Source organism: Anarrhichthys ocellatus, unplaced genomic scaffold (assembly GCF_004355925.1).
Source record: "Anarrhichthys ocellatus isolate YVR2014 unplaced genomic scaffold, GSC_Weel_1.0 scaffold40, whole genome shotgun sequence".
Taxonomy (NCBI): Eukaryota; Metazoa; Chordata; class Actinopteri; order Perciformes; family Anarhichadidae; genus Anarrhichthys; species Anarrhichthys ocellatus.
Window position 1 is genome coordinate 1269025 of NW_022280070.1, and position 18733 is coordinate 1287757.

At 41.5% G+C, this 18733-nt stretch overlaps 1 protein-coding gene across 2 annotated transcripts in view; it reads left to right on the forward strand.

Moving 5' to 3' along the window:
* Window positions 1-16860, forward strand: part of ppp1r1b (protein phosphatase 1, regulatory (inhibitor) subunit 1B) — an 18857-nt gene extending 1997 nt beyond the window's left edge. Inside the window, exons 2-5 of one of the 2 annotated variants that reach the window (XM_031867817.1) lie at window positions 10167-10256; window positions 11232-11307; window positions 12566-12703; window positions 14698-16860. In XM_031867817.1, coding sequence (XP_031723677.1) covers window positions 10167-10256; window positions 11232-11307; window positions 12566-12703; window positions 14698-14864 — 471 coding nt within the window. In that variant the 3' untranslated portion in view covers window positions 14865-16860. The remainder of the gene's footprint in view (window positions 1-10166; window positions 10257-11231; window positions 11308-12565; window positions 12704-14697) is intronic. The other variant, XM_031867818.1, reaches the window with a different exon arrangement.
* Window positions 16861-18733: the final 1873 nt, after the last annotated feature.

Here is an 18733-nt window from a genome sequence, read left to right on the forward strand (position 1 = left end):
TGTGTGTGTGTGTGTGTGTGTGTGTGTGTGTGTGTGTGTGTGTGTGTGTACTTCTGTGTCAGCTTAGTGCTTTTATTCGAGACACCAGTTTATTCACCCTAGATGTATCGAGAGTATGAAAAATACCAAACCTGTGGATAATGGATGATAATACTCTATTTTGAATTTGTTTGTGTGTGTAGGTGGATGAATGCTGATTGTTAAAACAAAACAACAAATGTGCCAAAGGGGAGTGTGGGAAACTGTAGGGTGTGTTTATGTGTGCTTAGAAGCAGATCGCATCTACCCAGAGCTGATGGGAGTCTCCAGGGACGAGTGGGTGGGCAGGAGTACGGTTAACGACACTCATTTAATTCCCTTCCCCTCCCACAGCAATTACTGTCGCCCATCAGTCAGTCTTTGCTAATGAGTTGCAATGACTATACCATTCTTCCGAACTTGTTACGCAACCGGTAACTGCTTCCTGTTCTTTCCGATGGTATTCAAACCCTCAAAACCACTATTGAATGAACTGCCGGGGCCTTGTTACTATGAAGACAGGCTGCACAACTATGTCGCCCCAAAGCTCCCCCTCAGTTTGCATCTAAAAGGTCAACTTTAATGGACAGCCCTGTCTGTCTGATAGGTTGTTTACGACGATGCTGTTACATGTTTGTGTGTATATGTGTGTTGATGTGAGAGATGTTTCCATACCTCCCACTCAGTGAAATATTGCACATTGTGGGAGAAAGCAGCAGCTATTTTGTACATGCCTCAAAGGCGTAAGATATTCTTATTGAGCATTTCTCACATGTTTACTCGGAAGGAATATATTCTACCATAAACACTCTATTGGTATTTGGCCATGCAGATTGTCCTGGTTGTATTTAGTCAAGTTTTGAGACATATGTTACTTGCATCTTCTGCAGTAGGCCATATTGTTGGGGAATGGATAATTAACAATGTCCAGGTTACTCAGGACAATCCACTGACTTCACTGTGAGCACATTTCTACCAACCTCTGAATGCTGACTTGTCCAAGACAACCTGAATGTCACTTGACTTCAATTTTATTTCTCAATTAAATGTTCTCACTTCACTGACACATCACTTCCACGCGATATAAGAAAGCACCCCCAATCAAAGATCTTCTAACAAGCCCTTTAGCACTTTGTTCAGAAATTTTCCCAACTACATTCCTGGCATCTCTGAATATATCTGTAGTTATGTCCTCCTATACCTTACAGTATTTGAAAAGTATCCCTTTATAGTAATCTTCAACAGCTATGGTGAGATTGTCATTAATGCGTAGAGAGCACATGGGTATATTTATCATCCCTGCCCTCCATCATACACATACCGTCTCTGGTCCTACTTGCTTAATAGGTGATGTAGGGTAATATGCTCCATGGACAGGGATTAGGGTCATGGTGCAGTCGCTGCATCCCTGATTCCCATCAAGTCTGCCTCCGAGTGGACTCAACAAGCAGATGTCTCTCTAGGTTTCTCCTCTCTTGACTCAACCTGATCTGGTCAGCTTGTGTTGATCCTTTGAATTGACAGGAAACAAAGAATATCAAAGGGACTATCAAAGGGCAGGAAAGGGCATCAGTCCAAAGCCTTTCAATGGCATCTCTATATTAATCTATATTAAACCTAAAGGGGTTACGGAGGGCATGATTTATCCACCCACTCTCCGCACCCTATCCCTCATCTTCCCCACCACCCCCCTCTCCAACCCTCCCCAATTCAGGCTCTGGGTTAAACGTCAAACTACGACCTTTGACACAGCATCTGTTTGTGGGTAAACATTAGCAGTCTGAGGGACTGTCAACATACACTGCCCGGAAGAACATCTTGTTGAATGGCACAAAGCATAGTAGGACTGGGCAAGAGGGTGCAGTGATCTTTCCCTTGCACGAGGACAGGAATATCACTGTAGAGGTGTGACTCAGTTTGCCCAATGACGTGAATTGTCAAATGTATTACATTTATTTCTGTTTCTTTCAAAGTTGCATGCCCAAAGCAGTTTGTTGATGTTTGTAGTGGCAAAAACTAAAGGAAAGAAATTATTGAAATAAGATGAACTGCATCACTTGAAACCACAGATCGTAATTACAGTTTGGACACAATGAATGGACCTCTGTCTTCTGCAGGCTGCGAATGTGTTTGTTGCTCCCTGTTTGTGACAGTCCAGGCGTTTTGATTAGTTAATGACTCGACAGAAACATTTTCTTGTTGTGTATCTGTCGACAGCAGTTTAGCACAAAGTCTCCTTTCATGTTCCTTTTCCACTCAGTTTTCGCATTCTACTCAGTTTTCCACTCAGTTTTCGCTCATGTGCACAGAGGCCTGTTTATTTCATGTAGTCATTTACCTTCTATTCTCAATGTCATGTTGTCCCAATGGTTATATTAACTGAACAATCTATCATCTTCTGTTGGCTCATTTGTGCATGGATGTGTGTAATGTGTAAACGGGTAATAAAGCATAAATATTGAGCATGGGGGGAGTGATCTGCCGCCTGCTGACACTGTACACAGTAAGTTGAAAATGCACCGTAATGCCCGCTGCACCACAGGCATGCACAGGCACTGTCCAGAACCTGATGGAGGCCTATACGATGCTGCAACACAGCCCCCTTAGTCTTTATAGTCAACAAATCATCTGTTGTCAGTTGGTGTCGTTATCCCACTTAATCACTCGCTTGTCGCTTCAGGGTTCATCGTAAATCAAACCAAAGTCAGGCTGCAGTCAGGATATGAAGGGATACAGCTCCTTAATGTGCATTCATTCATCTCTAACTGCACATCAACATGCTTTTTTTTTTTCTCTATTCTCTTTATTTTTTAACCCTGGCTTTAGCAACAACAGCAGCGATCATATCTGTGATGAGGATTAGAAAGGCAACAGTGACACAGCGGGGAGAGGAATGGGAGTGGGGGATAAGAGCTGGATGGGATCAGGAGCTGACTTGTCACCAACTGTTATCAGACAGTAGTTCATTGCAACTATGTCAGGATCTGGACCCTGAACTGCAACTTTGAGCTGCCATCCTCCCTCAAGATGTTACTTTCAATGTCAGAACCCGGAGTCCTTCTCTCTCACCAAAGAGCCACAGGATGGTCAGACTGATTTAGGCATACTGAGGGGAGCATTGAGGCGTGACTCGAAACAAATGGGATTGGTCTCGATCACTGTTTCATCAACACAGAGAAGACATGGCATTATGTTATTGCTGCTGTCTGTCGTAATCTCTGATTTTCGTCACAGAGGTTGAGACATTTTTTTTTTCGCGTTTATCTGCCTGCAACTTAATGAGCTTACACAGGGGCATACCATGTGTTTATGGGGGAAAGGCCTAAATCAGAAATGATGTCACGCACAAATAGTCCCATCACACATGGTGTGTTGTCCTGACGCACATAACAAATATACACTTAGGTGAGTTACATGCTTTTTGCATCCAAGCAAGGATCTGTAAGCTGCATAGCAACCATCAACAGTAATCTTTTTTTTCATTTATCACCTGTGGGTAAATGTGATGTTGCAGATGAGTAACTATAGCTACTCTGTCCTTTGTTTGTCCCTGCCCGTTGAACCCTGGAACTGGTCTTCGTCAGCTGTAAAATGTGACAACGCTAAATTTGAGTGTATGAACAATGAAAGCACAATTATCCTGCAGTGTTTGCAGGCTGTTAGAGGTGCCGTCATGCCTGTGAAATCTTTGATTGACATCTCCCCTGGTGTCGCGTCGCCGTGTGTTGCTCCAGTGTGCACTGCGACCTGGCAGGTGGCTTCCTGTCACTCATCAGACATTGGCACATTATCTCCATTGTGCTGTGATGGTAAACGTTTCTTCCAACAGTCACTGGAATAACAGACCAAACGGCTACCAGCAGCTAATTACGTAAATGCTGGAGGATACAGCGAGACTGAGGAGAATGAGAGAAAGGGAGGTGGTTGTCTGAGTGTGATATTCTGCCAGTGGGTTCAGCGTAATTACATTTCATATTTTGAGGTCATTGGACAGCCCCTCCAGATGCTATTTCCAGTCTAACTGTTTATTCAGTTAGATGGGGGGGGGGGGTGGTGGGGCCAAAGGTCACCGCTAGAGTGTTACGAGAATTATTGAGAAGCAACGTGCAGGAGCAGACTCTCTGACTTACAAGAATTCAAAGATGCTGTTCATTTAAATAGGAACGAGCACACCGTGCTTATCTGACAAACATCAGACCTCATTGAGCTGCAGTCGGGGTTGTAATTTGCATTTCCACGTCCTTGACCCTCTTTTGAACAGCTTGAAACTCGACAAGCGTGCGTTACTCCGTGACGCCTTGTTAAAGCTAACTGGCAACACTGTCTGGTAGTGATAACTGAGTATAGTCTGAATGTGTCTGACAGAGCTGTTTGTCATTATGATATATCTGATCACGGGCCTTTGGTGGTGTATTTGTTATGGTTATGGAAACATTTAGTCTGTCAGTTTTGTCAGGAAGGGGCATGGTGGGCTGGTATTGAGTTCAATCCTGACAAAAGTCAACAGTGTGTCCAAATCCTTGAGCAAAACACAGAACCTAAAAAAAAAATCTAATACCTAAACCTTATTGTGGATATGCTCACAAACAAAACAGGCAGATAATGACAATTAACCATGCTGATATGTTGCATCTTAGCTTGGTGTGTTATCTTTTAGCCTCCCACCAACAACATCTAAATAAATATGCTGGTAGTCCCATTAGGCAGATAAGATACTTTGAATTTGTGTTTGATTTTTCAATTAACTACCACTTATTGCACCCCTCTTGCATTATTACCAAAAATACATTCATGTTTTTAGAGATTTGACATTCTTTGAATAGTTCAACTTTCGAACTTGGTGCAATTGTTTTCCACCATTTGTAATTGAGCTTACAAAACAAACATGTCTATACAACATGTGTTTTATTTGTCAAATATTTTTTGTATTAAAATGTACAAACAGAAAAAAAAAAAAACACTCGGCTCATACTGAGAGGGATCATTTTTCTCCTTATTGTATTATTGAGCTCATTGCCACCAAAAATTCATCCATCTTCACTGGGAAGAACATCAGAGCTACACCACTCAAAACAGACTTCAACGCAAGACCTAGATTACTTTGCACAAACTTATTCCATATGCCTCCCTTTGTACTGTATTCCATGCACATACAGAAGTGCTTATTTCCGAGTGATGTAGTGCCATGCGCCTGTGGGCAGATGCCATAACTACAAATCAATCTTGTACAAATCTATATCTATCCATCCGGACCTGGGTTACAGCTTGGAGGGAGAGACTCAGAAAAGCTTCAAATGGATCTGAGTGATGCTCCCTGTCCTATCAACGAGAGTTGACACGCACTGCTCAATAGCATGGCCCGATCTAATGCCATGCTGTTGGACACGAGAGATTTAAGCTGACGGGGAAGGAGATCTGAGGTGTTTTTCTCTCTGTGTTGTCTTTGCGTCGAGGCCGTCTGCACAGCTGGCTCCCCTCGAGATGCTCGAGTGTTAGCGCTAGTGCGGGGCAGAGTTTTAAAGCCTTTCTGTCTCCCACCAGGGACCCCTCCAATCTAGTTGATGCTGTCCTACTGCTGCTGCTTTTTATAGGCCCGGCCACGAGAGCACCAGCTTAGAGGACGGCCTCTGGGGAGCAGACCCATATCAGCAGATCTGCACCGAGGCTGCTACGCAAGACTATTCTGAGCCAACACACACATACCTGTGCACACATGCACACCTGTGCAAAGTCAACATTTGCTAATGACTCATGTACCCCACACCGCACAGAGTGAGGTGAGTCCCGTATTAGAGTCCCTCCTGGCTACTTGCGCCCATTTACACTTGGCAGACTTCTAAAAATACAACTCTCAGATAATGAGATTTGTATTACTATGGGATGTTTCAAAACATACCTCCCAATGGCGGTTTAAAGAAATCATCAACAAATCAATGAAAGTAGGAATATAAAAGCACGATGTTTAATAATAATTTTATAAGAGGGGATTAAATAAAAAATACATAGAGTTAACAGATTTAGAGTAGCCAAACAGTCTACCACGCCACAATGAATCTAGAGGTTTCTACCTCCTCCATCTGTCACACAATGCAAAGTTTGTGTATTATTCAAATTCACTCATCTGCTTAAGATAAACTGATGCATTTCCTTTCTATTGTATGATCCATCAGCCAATGCTTTTATTGAGACCAAATCTCTGTGTGAAGCCTAGCAAGGTGCTGCTGCCTCTCGGGGATGCCTGCAGGCGTTCACCTGTGGAACCGCTGAAAGGCCACGGCAGCCGCCTGCTTAGAGCCCCTCAGTGCAAGTCCACAGCAGCACGACTGATCTTGGTACAAAAACAATGGCTGGCAGCAGAGGAGGGGGGTTGGGGGATTGGGGGCAGGGGGTTTAGAGAAGTGGAGGGAGGAAGAGGCTGAGAGATAATGCGTAGCAGGAGTAATCTCACACGCTGTGTTGGCGTAAATGAGGAAGTCGCATACATATTATGTAACTCGGAGAGAGTGTGCTTGGTTTTAAGGCTGGAAAATTACTAGTCACTACGTGTGTTAATGTCATCTCTGGCATTGCCAAAGTCATACAGTAGCACGTCGCTGTCACCAGCACGTTGTGTGTAAGAAAGGGACACCTCTATTTGCTTGCTGCAAATGCATCTATGTATATTGACTTTAGGGTTTTATTGTTATTTCATCTACAATACACCCTGTTTTACAATGTACCATGGAGGTGAACTGTATTCTTTTTCCTGGTTTAGGAGGTCATGACTTGGCATTTCACAAGACCAGGATGATTACATGATGACATTAGGAAGACGCATCCTCTCTCTCACACACACACACACACACACTGGAGGTGAGCACACACATTAAGGTAAATAGATCATCTGGTTGACAGATTATGCTTCTCAGTGACCTCAATTATCCCACACAATCATTTTAACTTCCATTTATCTCACGTCTCTATTTTTTTTTAATCTCTATTTGAATAAATAAATTGGAATCTAGTTTTGAATCTTTTCCTGCTTTCATTCTGCATTCTCTTTCAATGACACCTTAATAGATTTAATTGTCAGGGTTCATGAAATGGACTTCAGGCAGAATGAGAAATGGGAATTTTTGCTTTTGCTTCATAGTTTTCATGACAGAGACAGCAAGCAGTGGTTTACAGGTATGTTGTCCAAGACATTATCTACCCAGCACTGGATATTTGTACTTAATGTGTAGCTGAGAACTGTTTTTCTTTAGATATCTATTAAAAGGAGCAAGCCCCGTGGATTTATTTTGGATTTTATTATGGACATTACCATCACTTTAACCAGAATAATGTAACATAACACACAACATACCTCCAAAAACAGAAGTAGAACTGAAGGGGTCTGGCAGCTATTTTGTACTAAACTAGACATTTGTGGTAAAGTCAAATGTAAAATGGGGAAGTGACGCTTTTTAAGCTCTATGTAGATTTGTATGAACAAATCAATTGGGGCTGCAGCTAAAAATAATTTTCAAGATCAATGTATCTGATTATTATTGTCCCGAGTAATATATTATTGTCAAGTCTATGAAATGTCAGAAAATAGTTTGACAGTTCCAGCCAAAGATCTTTTTTGTTCTGAACAATAGTCCAAAACTGAAATTTAATTTAGAAACTGAAAAAAGCAGCAAACATCCTCAATAAAGAAGCTATGACTTGAATTTTTGGGGGCATTTTGCTTGAAAAATAACAGATTAAAATGACTGTAGACCTGTAAGAGTCTGTTGGCATGTCTCTTATACCTTCCTCACCTTAACCTTTTATAAATACACCTTACAAATAATTTCTCTGCATGGGGGGGCTTATAGAGGCCCAGTCCATGGGTTTCCCAGTACTTGGGCATAGGCTTGGTCATGGCAACATCTGGTGTCTGCTTTCTCTTGTGTGAGACACAGGCCGCCCTGCAAGGCTGGTAGCAGGTGTCAGGCAGGCCGAGGCAGCAGGGTTCACATCAGCATGGAGCCCCAGGCCGCCACACCTTGCCAGGGGGAGAGGTGGGGAGCCCTGTGGATGAGATCAGTTGGGGTTTGAAAAGGACAGACAAGTAAACAAACAAAGTGATAATAACATGATTTCAGTTGCGATGCATTCTGGTGATGGAAGGAGAGGGGGAGAGAAGTCTTGGAAATGTCCCCGTCAAGGAATGAAGGATGGATATGGAAGTAAACAGGATAGAGGAAGCAGATGATCAAGTGAGATGGAAATGAGAGGTGAATGGGAGAAAGACAGATAGTGTGAGAGATCCAGGGGAGACAGGACAGCTGGAAGTTGCGTGATGAGATTAAAATGTGTGTCTGGTGCCATAAATAAGGACGAAATCCACGCACGATTATTCTGTGTTGTCGCGTTTGAAAGCCACGCGGCCCAGCAAGCCTCTGCTTTGGCAACATGTGCCTCACTGCAATGACGCACACCTCGCTTAACAAGACGGAGGGAAACCGAACACAAACACGTCTCTCTGTGTGCAGCAGTTTAACGCAAAATAGAGCCAGGCTACTTTACTCTGTGCCGTAAACAGCAGCAGGGGTTCATGCCATGGCCAAGGTTGGCTTCCTCCACAGAGGACACTTCCGTGCTTGTCTGACCTGCCAAGTCCACTCAGCTGCACTGCTTTCACTCTCGGCACACTTAATTTTATCCTAACATTTTCCAAAAGGTATTTTTTTATAGATGTCAGCTATTAATCCTTTAGAATTGTGGTAATTTGGGTGAAACTTTCTGCATGTAAATCTTTCTTTGTGAAGCAAAGGCCTCACACATTCTGCTCAGGAGTGTTCAGTCTTGTGATGAAAGTGATATGACACCCCAAAATTATCTTTTGTGTATCAAACAGTCACTTCCTGTTTGCGTGACAGATGGTTTGTAAAACGGTTTCAGTTCGCTTCTTTCTGGTGAAGCTGTTGTCACTATAGAGAAATATAGCACCACATCCAGAGAAATGGCTCAAACCACAGCTGCAAACCTGTGTAGGGTGGCAACTAACAATTATCTTCTTTTTGTACACTATACGTCTGATTAATTGGTGCATCATTTAGTCTATAAAATGTCAGAAAACACTCTTAACATTAATTCAGACTTCCCAAAACAAGTTCCAAGGAGTCAAAACCAAAATGCATTTTACATTTACAATGACGTCTATCAAAGTAATGTCTTAAATAATCAAAATAGTTGTTGACTAACTTTCAGGACGCTTATATTTTTTTTCTCCAAAATACAGCTGAATACGCAACTTGAATCCCAGTCCTCATGCACAACCCTGTTAAGCATGTCGGTGCTATAAACCTTTTTTAATTGCTTTCAACTCTACAAAGGGTGAGTGTTTAATACTCAAAAGAGTTTTGGTGGAGTATGACTGAAACGGATTCAAGTATCAAAAGTGTTGTCAAGAGAAATGCCAAACTATAAGAGTGCAGTCTAATGGGCACGATATTGGTGAGCTGGAGGGGCACAGACGGGTGTTTGTTCCTATAAGGACAGAGAGGTGCTGTGCACAGTGACTTCTTCTAGAGGTGAAGTGCGGACCTGCAGTCCGTCTGTCTGTCTGCTCTCAGACCGACAGCGATCTGGCTTCAGCCTCCAGGGAACTTGTATGTGTTTGAGAGGGAGACTGGACAGCGGAGGGGAAGGGAGTGTCTGGGCTGGTTGCTGGGGCTCATTGAGTCTGAATTCCTCTTTTGCATGGTCCCTGTGTTTAGGGGGTGTATACATGATGGTAAATGGAGCTCATTCACACACACTTGTGTGTTGTGTGAAGAGGTCATTCACTTCAAATAAACCCCCTGTATCAAAAGCTTTAACGCTTCTAAAATGCTGAGTAACTTGAAACTTGAGCAACAAGCATGAATAGAGCTTCTGTTCTGCACAACATGCCTTTTAACTGCATCTGTCTCTGAAATCAGAGTTACATAATGAGTCTTCCTCTGCTCTACTGACCGGGGCATGTGCTCTGACCTGATCAGTAGTGAAGTCAGCGAGGCCCCAGCATGCGCTTCACCAGCGTGAACTCTCAAGGATTTCCACTTGATTGATAAGGCTTTGTGCTGGGCATTATTAATAATACTGTGTGTGTGTGTGTGTGTGTGTGTGTGTGTGTGTGTGTGTGTGTTTGTTTATAGATCCGACGCAGGAGGCCAACCCCTGCCACACTGTTTAGAGTAGCCGACCAATCATCTCCTGACGATGATCAGTCCACCCATCAGGTAAAGGTGAAGTCGGAACACTTTTCTGTAATAAGTATCTGTGCATTCTCATCTGTCCTCCTCCCACTCTATCCCGACAACTAAAGAGTCACCCACCCTCATTTTGGAGTTCATCATTTCATTGTTTAACAACATAATGCTGTGTTTCTCTATTATATCAGCTGCCAATTGGCGTTTGCTTTCTAATGTCACTTTTTTAACACTTCTGGATCCTCTGATGTGTTAATTAATCATCACAAATTCATGCTGTGTGGTCAACCATGTTCAAACCCAAGAGATCTTAATTCAAACTTTTAAACATTTTAAATTCCCTGAGCTTGAAAGGTTTATTATTCACCTTAGAAATAGCTGGAAAACTATTGTTATCTACTGAGGAAGGCTACAAGATGTGGCTGAAAGACATTGAAAATTGCATTGCATGGTTGACAAACACATGTGGTGACTATGCCATAGAGATAAAGCCAGTGTGTAAAATAAAGAAGGTATTCATTTGATGTAAAGGTGCAGCCATTTTGGTTTGAACATGTCTCTTGATATCAGCATCATAAACTGCATCATCATCTTTTATGCAACTATGTATGAAATGTGCAGAATAATTGATTAAATTGCCGTATCTTGCCTTCTTCTGTGACGTTTTGGAACAAAGACATAAATGTGAATTTGTTACTTCACTTGGATGCTTTGACCTTCACATGTGCAGAGTGATGTGTGCGCAGAGTTTGACACCAGGAGGCCGTTTTCACGGTCATCCAATCATGGTCCATTATGCAACTTACACGTGTGATTCAGGGTTATTATAGTAAAATAATAATAAAATGAAAATAAGCAGTGAAATGTGTTTTTTTTAAACTAAATTAAAACAACATCCAAAATAAACTAAACGATATTGCCTGGTTAAAAAAAACGACTTATTCCATTTCACTTTTTAATTATTGTTTTTGATGCATGAATCATTTACTGTTTCTCTCTCTTTGTTCACAGTGGGTCGTAGGAGAGAACGGAGTGCTCAAACCAAAACGTGTCAATCCAAACGTGTATCAGCCTCCATCACTCAAAGGTATAGTGAGCAGTATCGGTACAACATGGTGCTAGTTGTGTGTTGTGACTCATCCTTGTGTTTAAGTGCTTTGTGTTTTACCGTGCTTCGCTGCAGTCAATCTCCTCGCTTTCCATGCTTCATGATAGCGGACAAAGGGGACAAAACTTCATGTGACAGATGGGTTGATATGCACTAAAAGCCTCTATTTGATTCCCTGTGCATGTGTGATATGCATAGCCATGTTTCCGTGGGTTTTGTTACTGTACACTCCACAACAGGATCTGTATATTTGTGTCTGACAGAGAACGGGAGAAAGCGGGAGATTAGAGTGTGACAGCTGTGAGACACTGAGTGTGAGTCTAGGAAAGTCTGGATCATCCTGGATTACCATCAGTTGTGTATACAGCTGTGACACACACACACACACACACAGGCAGACATGAACACGCACGTATAGGCAGGATAGAAATACATGAACACAAACATGTACTTTCTTTTGTGACTTTATGCCTGTGGCTTCCTGCTTGTTGCATGTGGCTGCTAAAGGAGCAAACATCTGCATTACGGAGCTTGTCAGCAGAGATTCCTTTAATGGGGTTTTATGGGTATGTGATGCATGTGGAGTGATGATATAATGAGCCAGGAGGCCTCGTTCCCGCATCACAAATCTGTCCTTCATTAGCTCCTGCGCAGAGAGAAGAAGAGAGAGAGAGAGAGAGCTATACCTCAGAATAATTTCTAATTACATAACCTATGCTAGAATAAGTGACCTGCCTCAGTGCCGCACTGTGTATCTGAGTGTGCGAGAGAGAGAGAGAGAGAGAGAGAGAGGGGAGAGAAGTCAAGGTGACCCAGCGGAAGTGAGAGGGGGAGTTGAGGTAATATCACAAAAGAGGAGAGTGTAAAGAGAGAGAGAGAGAAGAGTGTGAGTCAGCACTGCCAAGCGAGAGCGCTGAGGAGGGCATGGCAGTCGAGGAAAGACGAGGGTGCAAACAAACAGATGGGAGAACAGGGTGAGAGGAGGGATAGAAAACAACGGAGGCTCAAAAACATCAGTGTGGGATATTGTTTTTGCAGTTGCCTGTCTGTCAGTGCATGTGCTTTAATTGGCTTCCTGCCTGCCTGGCATGTATTCAAAAACCACTGTGAGGCTTGATAAAAACTGACAGTGTGGAAGCGTGGTAAAACCAAAACAATAGATCCCTCTATCCCTGTGTCCATGTGTTTGTGTGGCTGTCTCCCTGTGTGTGTGTGTGCTGTTTTTACCTGTGTGTAGCCGTGCAGAAGATGGCCGAAGCACAAATGCAGCACCTAGGTATCTACCCCCCTTTGGAAGACCCTTGTGAAGGGGAGGAGGATGGGGACCACTGGCAGGGAGAGGAGGGAGAGGACACATCTCCCACCAAAGCTGCTGGTGAGAGAGAGGCTCTCTGTCAACATGGCTGCAGCAGCAACACTGCGCACAGAAGCAGCAAGGACAACACTGTTGTTGTTGTTGTTGTTGTTTTAACCACAAATGTCCTGCTCATATAAAAGATCAAGGGAAATTGGTTTACTAAAAATGAGAGTGATAGTCTTTATGCTGCACATGCTGTTGATATATGCAGTGCAGAGTATCTAAAGATGTCTTTTTCCATCAGTTTGCCCATCTATATTTAACCGGATAGTCTGCAAACACCTCACATAGTTCAAGATTTCAGGATTCATTTTTATTAAAGGAGGTATGCGCACATCCAGCTATTTTAGCTGCAGGTTAGTTGGAAAGTATCCCTTGAGTCCCGAGAGCAGTGTGACGGATTGTCTTTTCTCAGGACGTATTTTCCTCCCTTCGAAGATAATCTTCCTCAAACAGTGAGAAAAACACGTTTGATACATAACGTGTCACCATAAACCTCATTCAAAGTCTTTTGGGATTTTTTTTCACTGAGCCCAAGTTGAGTGTTTTCAGTAAGGTAGATGCCCTACATTACTCTCTGCCTCTCACGTGAGAATATCTCCAGCAGACTTATTTTCAAATTCTTTTGTTGTCTTTGTGACAGTATGTGAGAGAGCAACATATTCCAAAGTCGGACCATCAAGTTTGTATTTTACAAAAATGGGAAAACAACTTAACGTGCAAGGTGACTGAAAAAATAAAAGTAAAGAGGTAAAAGGCATAACATGCTGTGAAATAGTGTGATCATAACAAGTGTAATATAAAACCCTATTTGTTCGTAGTAGAGCAGAGATGCTCTTCTCAAAGTCTTCCGGAGCGTTCAGGGTCAGGTGAGCTCCTCTGTGGGCCGAGCAGCAGCGCGGATGAAGCTCTGTGCGTTGAGAGACAGCCCCGGTGTCGTACAGCTCTCTGTCTCATGCCCCAAATCTGTCAGAGGCCGCACTGCAGCCGACTAAAGGCCTGCACGCAACACCGACCAGTCAGAGGCCAGACAGGACTAACAAGCCCACAGAGCAGGCTGTGCTCCCTCATTCTGTTCTGTATTCTACCGCCTCCGCTCTTCTTCTATTAGTTTATATTTAGAGTGTAAAACCTTTTGACTGAGATTGAGTTATGTGCTGAAGCAGAATAGCGGTGGGAGTTTCATCTCCATCAAAAGAAAAAAATAATACACAAATCTCAAGTTGGAGGGAACTTTTTTTTTTGTATAAACACATCCTTATTATTTTGTTTTATGCTGCATGATTATTGTTTTTTAAATCTCCATTAAATCACATGAGAACAGTGGCATTTCATAACAGAATTATTGCTCTGTCAGCCCAGAAGCTCTCTCAATAAATCCCTTTGTTGACGCCTGCTGAAATGCTGAAGTAGGTTTGCAGAATTACATTTACATCACATTACATTTCTATATAGTACAGCCCATTCTTGAATTGATTATGCATCAGTCTATTTGCTTCTTAATAACATAAGATAAGCTAGAAACAAACATCTTTCATATATTATAGAATATAGAACCTTCATCTTTCGATCTTTCTATCGATTTGGTCTCCAACTAATTAACAATTATTTTCATCACCAAATCTCTGCTAATAATGTTCTCGATTATTCAATGAATCGTTAAGTCTATAAAATAGCATCAGTGTCCCACCCACATTCCAAAACTTAAAGATATTCTGTTTATTATCATAGAAGACTAAAAAAGGAGGGAAATTTAAGCATTTTTGCTTTAAAAAAATGACTTAAACAGCTAATAAATGATCTATATAGTTGCCTTTTTTTTGTCAAGCAACTAATCGGTGAATAAACTAATTGTTCCAGCCTCACTGTCAATTCTACTGTCTTCCTGTCCTCCAGTTATCTCTGTTAACTCAATAGAGAAACACTCCATAATTATGATACATTGATATGAATGGCAAAACTTTGTGTCATGATTTTACTGCATCCTTCGACATCAGTCTTTGTCTCCGTAGACCACCAAGAGACGGCGACCACTGAGCAGTCAGTCAAGTTTTCCAGCGTGAGAGAGACGGCCAAGCAGATCCAAGCAGCACCGGAGGAGGAGGAGGAGGAGGAAGAGGAGGAAGAGGGGGCCAGAATCAAAGAAACAACAGTGGAGAACAGTAGGGGCAGTAACTGAGAGAGAGAGAGAGACAGAGAGAGGCTGGGTTGGGTAAACTGGGGAGAGTGAAGGTGTTTTGTCAAGTGGTTTAAATCTAAAGAACTCAGAAGAGGCGAGCTAACAGGTTTGTGCTGCTCTGTGGATGTGTGAAGACGAGTGAGGATGAGAAAGATACTTCCATTGAGAGTGAGCAAAGATCTCTCTACTACTTCACCTCTATTGAAGGTAACGGTGGATTAAAGAGAGAACAGAGAGGCAGTTTGTGTGTCAGGAGTCAGCCCGTATGAGCAGGTGAGGAATGATCTACAGACGCCACTTTGGCCCTGATGTCCCTTTGTACTGAGAGCGAAGGGGCCAACGAGGTCAACATGACCAAATACCCTGTAAGACCAGTCCTCCCTCTACCTTAATGCTTCTGCACAGAGCTAAATGTTCCTTTAAAGAGGGTGATAGTTCCACAATAATCATACTCGCACACATATAAACTCTCTTGGACACATTAATCAACCTTTTCTAAAGTACTTGAAAGTCTTTAAATGTGTGCGATACATTCTACACTTTATTTTGAAACATCTCCGTTCTGATTTGCAGCATATTCAATGTTGAGATTAAATGTACATGCACTGCCATCTCGTGGCAGAAGTTTGATCAAAAAATTTAAAGTGATACTCCAACCAATCAAGAACTTAAAATTGTAATCCTTAATATTTTCATGGAGTGAAATCCAGTGTAATGCTTGTTATGGTCAACAATGTTTCAATGTATTCAGATTCTGTAATCGTCTCTCTATATGGCAGTTCTCAGTGTTCGTGGCGGAGTCCGCCTCTCTCATGAGGGATTCAAAATACCTAAAAACAAAGGATGCACAGGAAACATTGCTGCGTGTAATCCTGGATTACTGTTTTTTGAATTTGTCTCATTGATATCAGCCTAACTGTTTACTGTCCACTCTCCTAACACTGTATCAGAGTTGTGTTAAGTTACCACACACTGAAGTCTTATGGATTATAGCTTTAACCTCTTGATTGCTTGAGGGAGAACTGCAGACGTAGTCGACTTTAATTAATTAATTAATTTCATCAAAGCATCCAAAAGTGTAAAAACACCCACAGAAACTTGTCAGACCATTTCTGTATCATAATCTGCTTCTACTCTGCCTGTTAGTTACATCTTCCAAAAGTGAATCTATGATAAAAAGATAGACACCAGTAATATTTGGAGTATCACTTTAGATAAGACTCAGTAATAAGAACCAAAAAGTTTTTGTCTATAATTTTGTTGAATCCATGAGTAAGTGAGTATATGTATGTGGTTATTTCATACCACAGTATGCTTACAAAGAAATCTTTAAAGGGCAAAGCTACCTCTAATTAGTTTAAAACACCCAACCGTTGCCTCCATGCATCAGACATTTAAACTGGATTCATTGTGAACTTACACCATGTTAAGGAATCAAAAAATGTGATTTAAAATCCAATACTGTTGATTTATTAGTGCTCATGCATTCCCTTTTGTATGTTGACAATTTTCTATTGTCCTCTTTTTGACTGTGCATCATGGATATGTTGTAAGAGCTATTTTTCTAATCTAATGTCCAGTGTTTGAGTAGCTGAGCGCTGTCAATGTTTCTACTGTCTACGGTTACTGACTGACATTTGAGCAAAATGGTCACTGCACAAACTTGCTGTTTTTATCATCTGGGCTGCAGTTTGTACATAAAAACTGTGTTAAACTTTGACCCCTGACCTGCCCAAATAGTGGGATGACTGGACGTGACTCTGCGGCCGATGGCGTCATCTCTCCTCCGCTCTCTGTTCACCTCCGCTTTCCACCCCGGTCAGAAGAAAACAACCAAGACATGTATGAACTCTAATGCTTAGGCTGTCTTTATTTTTATTTCATTTTTCTCTATTCTCTTGTTTCTCAATGTAATGTAGTTGTTTTAAAGTGAGCAACAATATGATATCAAAATAAACAGTTTTTCCTTTTCTCCTTTAAACTGATCCGAACGTAAGGAAATATGACTTTTCATTCATTTGCTTGCTGCACACGACCCTTTTCAGCCATCGTCCTTCATACAACACAAACACTGAAACTGTTCTGGTGCTGTTTATTAAGACATATTCTAGCTCTATTACTACTGTAACATTTTCTTAAAAATAACCCAAAAGTATAGGAAAGATATGTTGCGTGACTTTATCACAATTGATGACTTGGTTTTTATCTTAACTTCATTCTCATGCCAAATCAGCGGGAGAAATATACCTTTCCAGTGCAAAATAACAATAAAGTAGTTAATAACTCTACCTCCACAGAAACTTGTATTTATTAGTTAGGTCTATTAGGTCTAGAAAAATGTCATCAAAATATGTGTTCTACAATGAAAATATTCTTCTTCTTTCCATATCTTTATGCACATATAGCCACTACTAAATGAAATCGACCCCTATAAATCTTTGAGCTAGTTCAAAAGCTTAAAAAAAAAAAGCTATAAAATAACTCAAAGTAGGCCAATGATTCATTTTGAAGTTGACAGAAGATATGTAATATGACATTATATTTATAATATTGTACATCCAGCTAAGTACTTGTTTTTTTTAAACGCCATATTCAGTTTTTTAACGAAACCGGAAGAACAGGACAGGGTATTCTCTTGCATTTCTTGACAGTGTGAGCAAATGTTCCTGTGGTGTTTGGCGTATTGCTTTGAGGTGTTGATACATCCAACTTGGTACGGGAGTCCCCCTTTAAACGACGATAGTGTTGCGAGTAGTTTTTTTGGAGTGTAACATTTCTATTCCCCTAAAACAGTGCATACCGGTCTGTACACTTGTGTGTATTCTGAAAGCTTTATTTTGAATGTCCTCACCGGAAGCTGTAGTTAGTACGTGTCTTTTGTTTTTTGTGTCTTTCTTTACTCTCAGGCAAGTTAACGGTCGGCACAGTAACTGGCGGCATTCTCCGGTTCTGACGAGTGAAGCCAATGCGGAAGTGTCTTAAAACTTGCATTCTCTCTACTGACCAGCAGGGGGCGAAGAAGTCAGATTGTATGGAAGTCTATGAGAAAATGACTCTACTTCTCACTTGATTTATTACCTCAGTAAACATTGTGAACATGAGTTTATGGTCTCAATCACTAATTTCAAGTCTTCTTCAATACAGCATGATGTTCATTTAATAAATGATGGTCAATTTAGAGTAAAATAGAGGATAAAGTGAAGTATAATTTAGGGCGGGCTTACTGTGATTGACAGGTCGCTGCCGCTATCAGAGTCATATCTGGCCTCTCTACGTCACTCCTCCGCATGGTAACCTCCATTCACGGTTGCAAAAAAACATTTTACATTGTAAGCGTTTCCGGTAGCCTTGCTATCTTAAACTAACGATCTTTATACTGTAGAAGAAGCTGTCTGCTTTGATGCTAGGTGAAGTGTGGAGACGACGGTTGATTTATTTATTTTGAACTGTGCACTGCCCTCCAGTGGTCACAGTGAGGAACTGCAATACATAAAATACGTTAAATACACTTTAATACAGGCGTACTTAAATTGACAGTATAGTTTACGAGTAAGCGACCAAACTAAATCGATTAGAAAGAAACAAAGAAATGATCATAACTTGATGGATTAAATTGTTTTAACTGGTTACTGTATAAGAGTAGAACTGTCCTCTCTTCTTTATAAATATTAGTAGCTCCAGCCTTCAACCCACGATCGAAGCATGTGTTTTCCTGTCCTCTAGCGGTCACACTGAGTAACTACAGCCTATTTGTGTCAAGCTGGATACAATAACACGGTAGTACTTCCGGTTACACATTCAAAAATAAAACTTGCAATCAGCATGTAGTTATGGACTGTGTCCACCAGAGGGCAGTATATACTCATGAT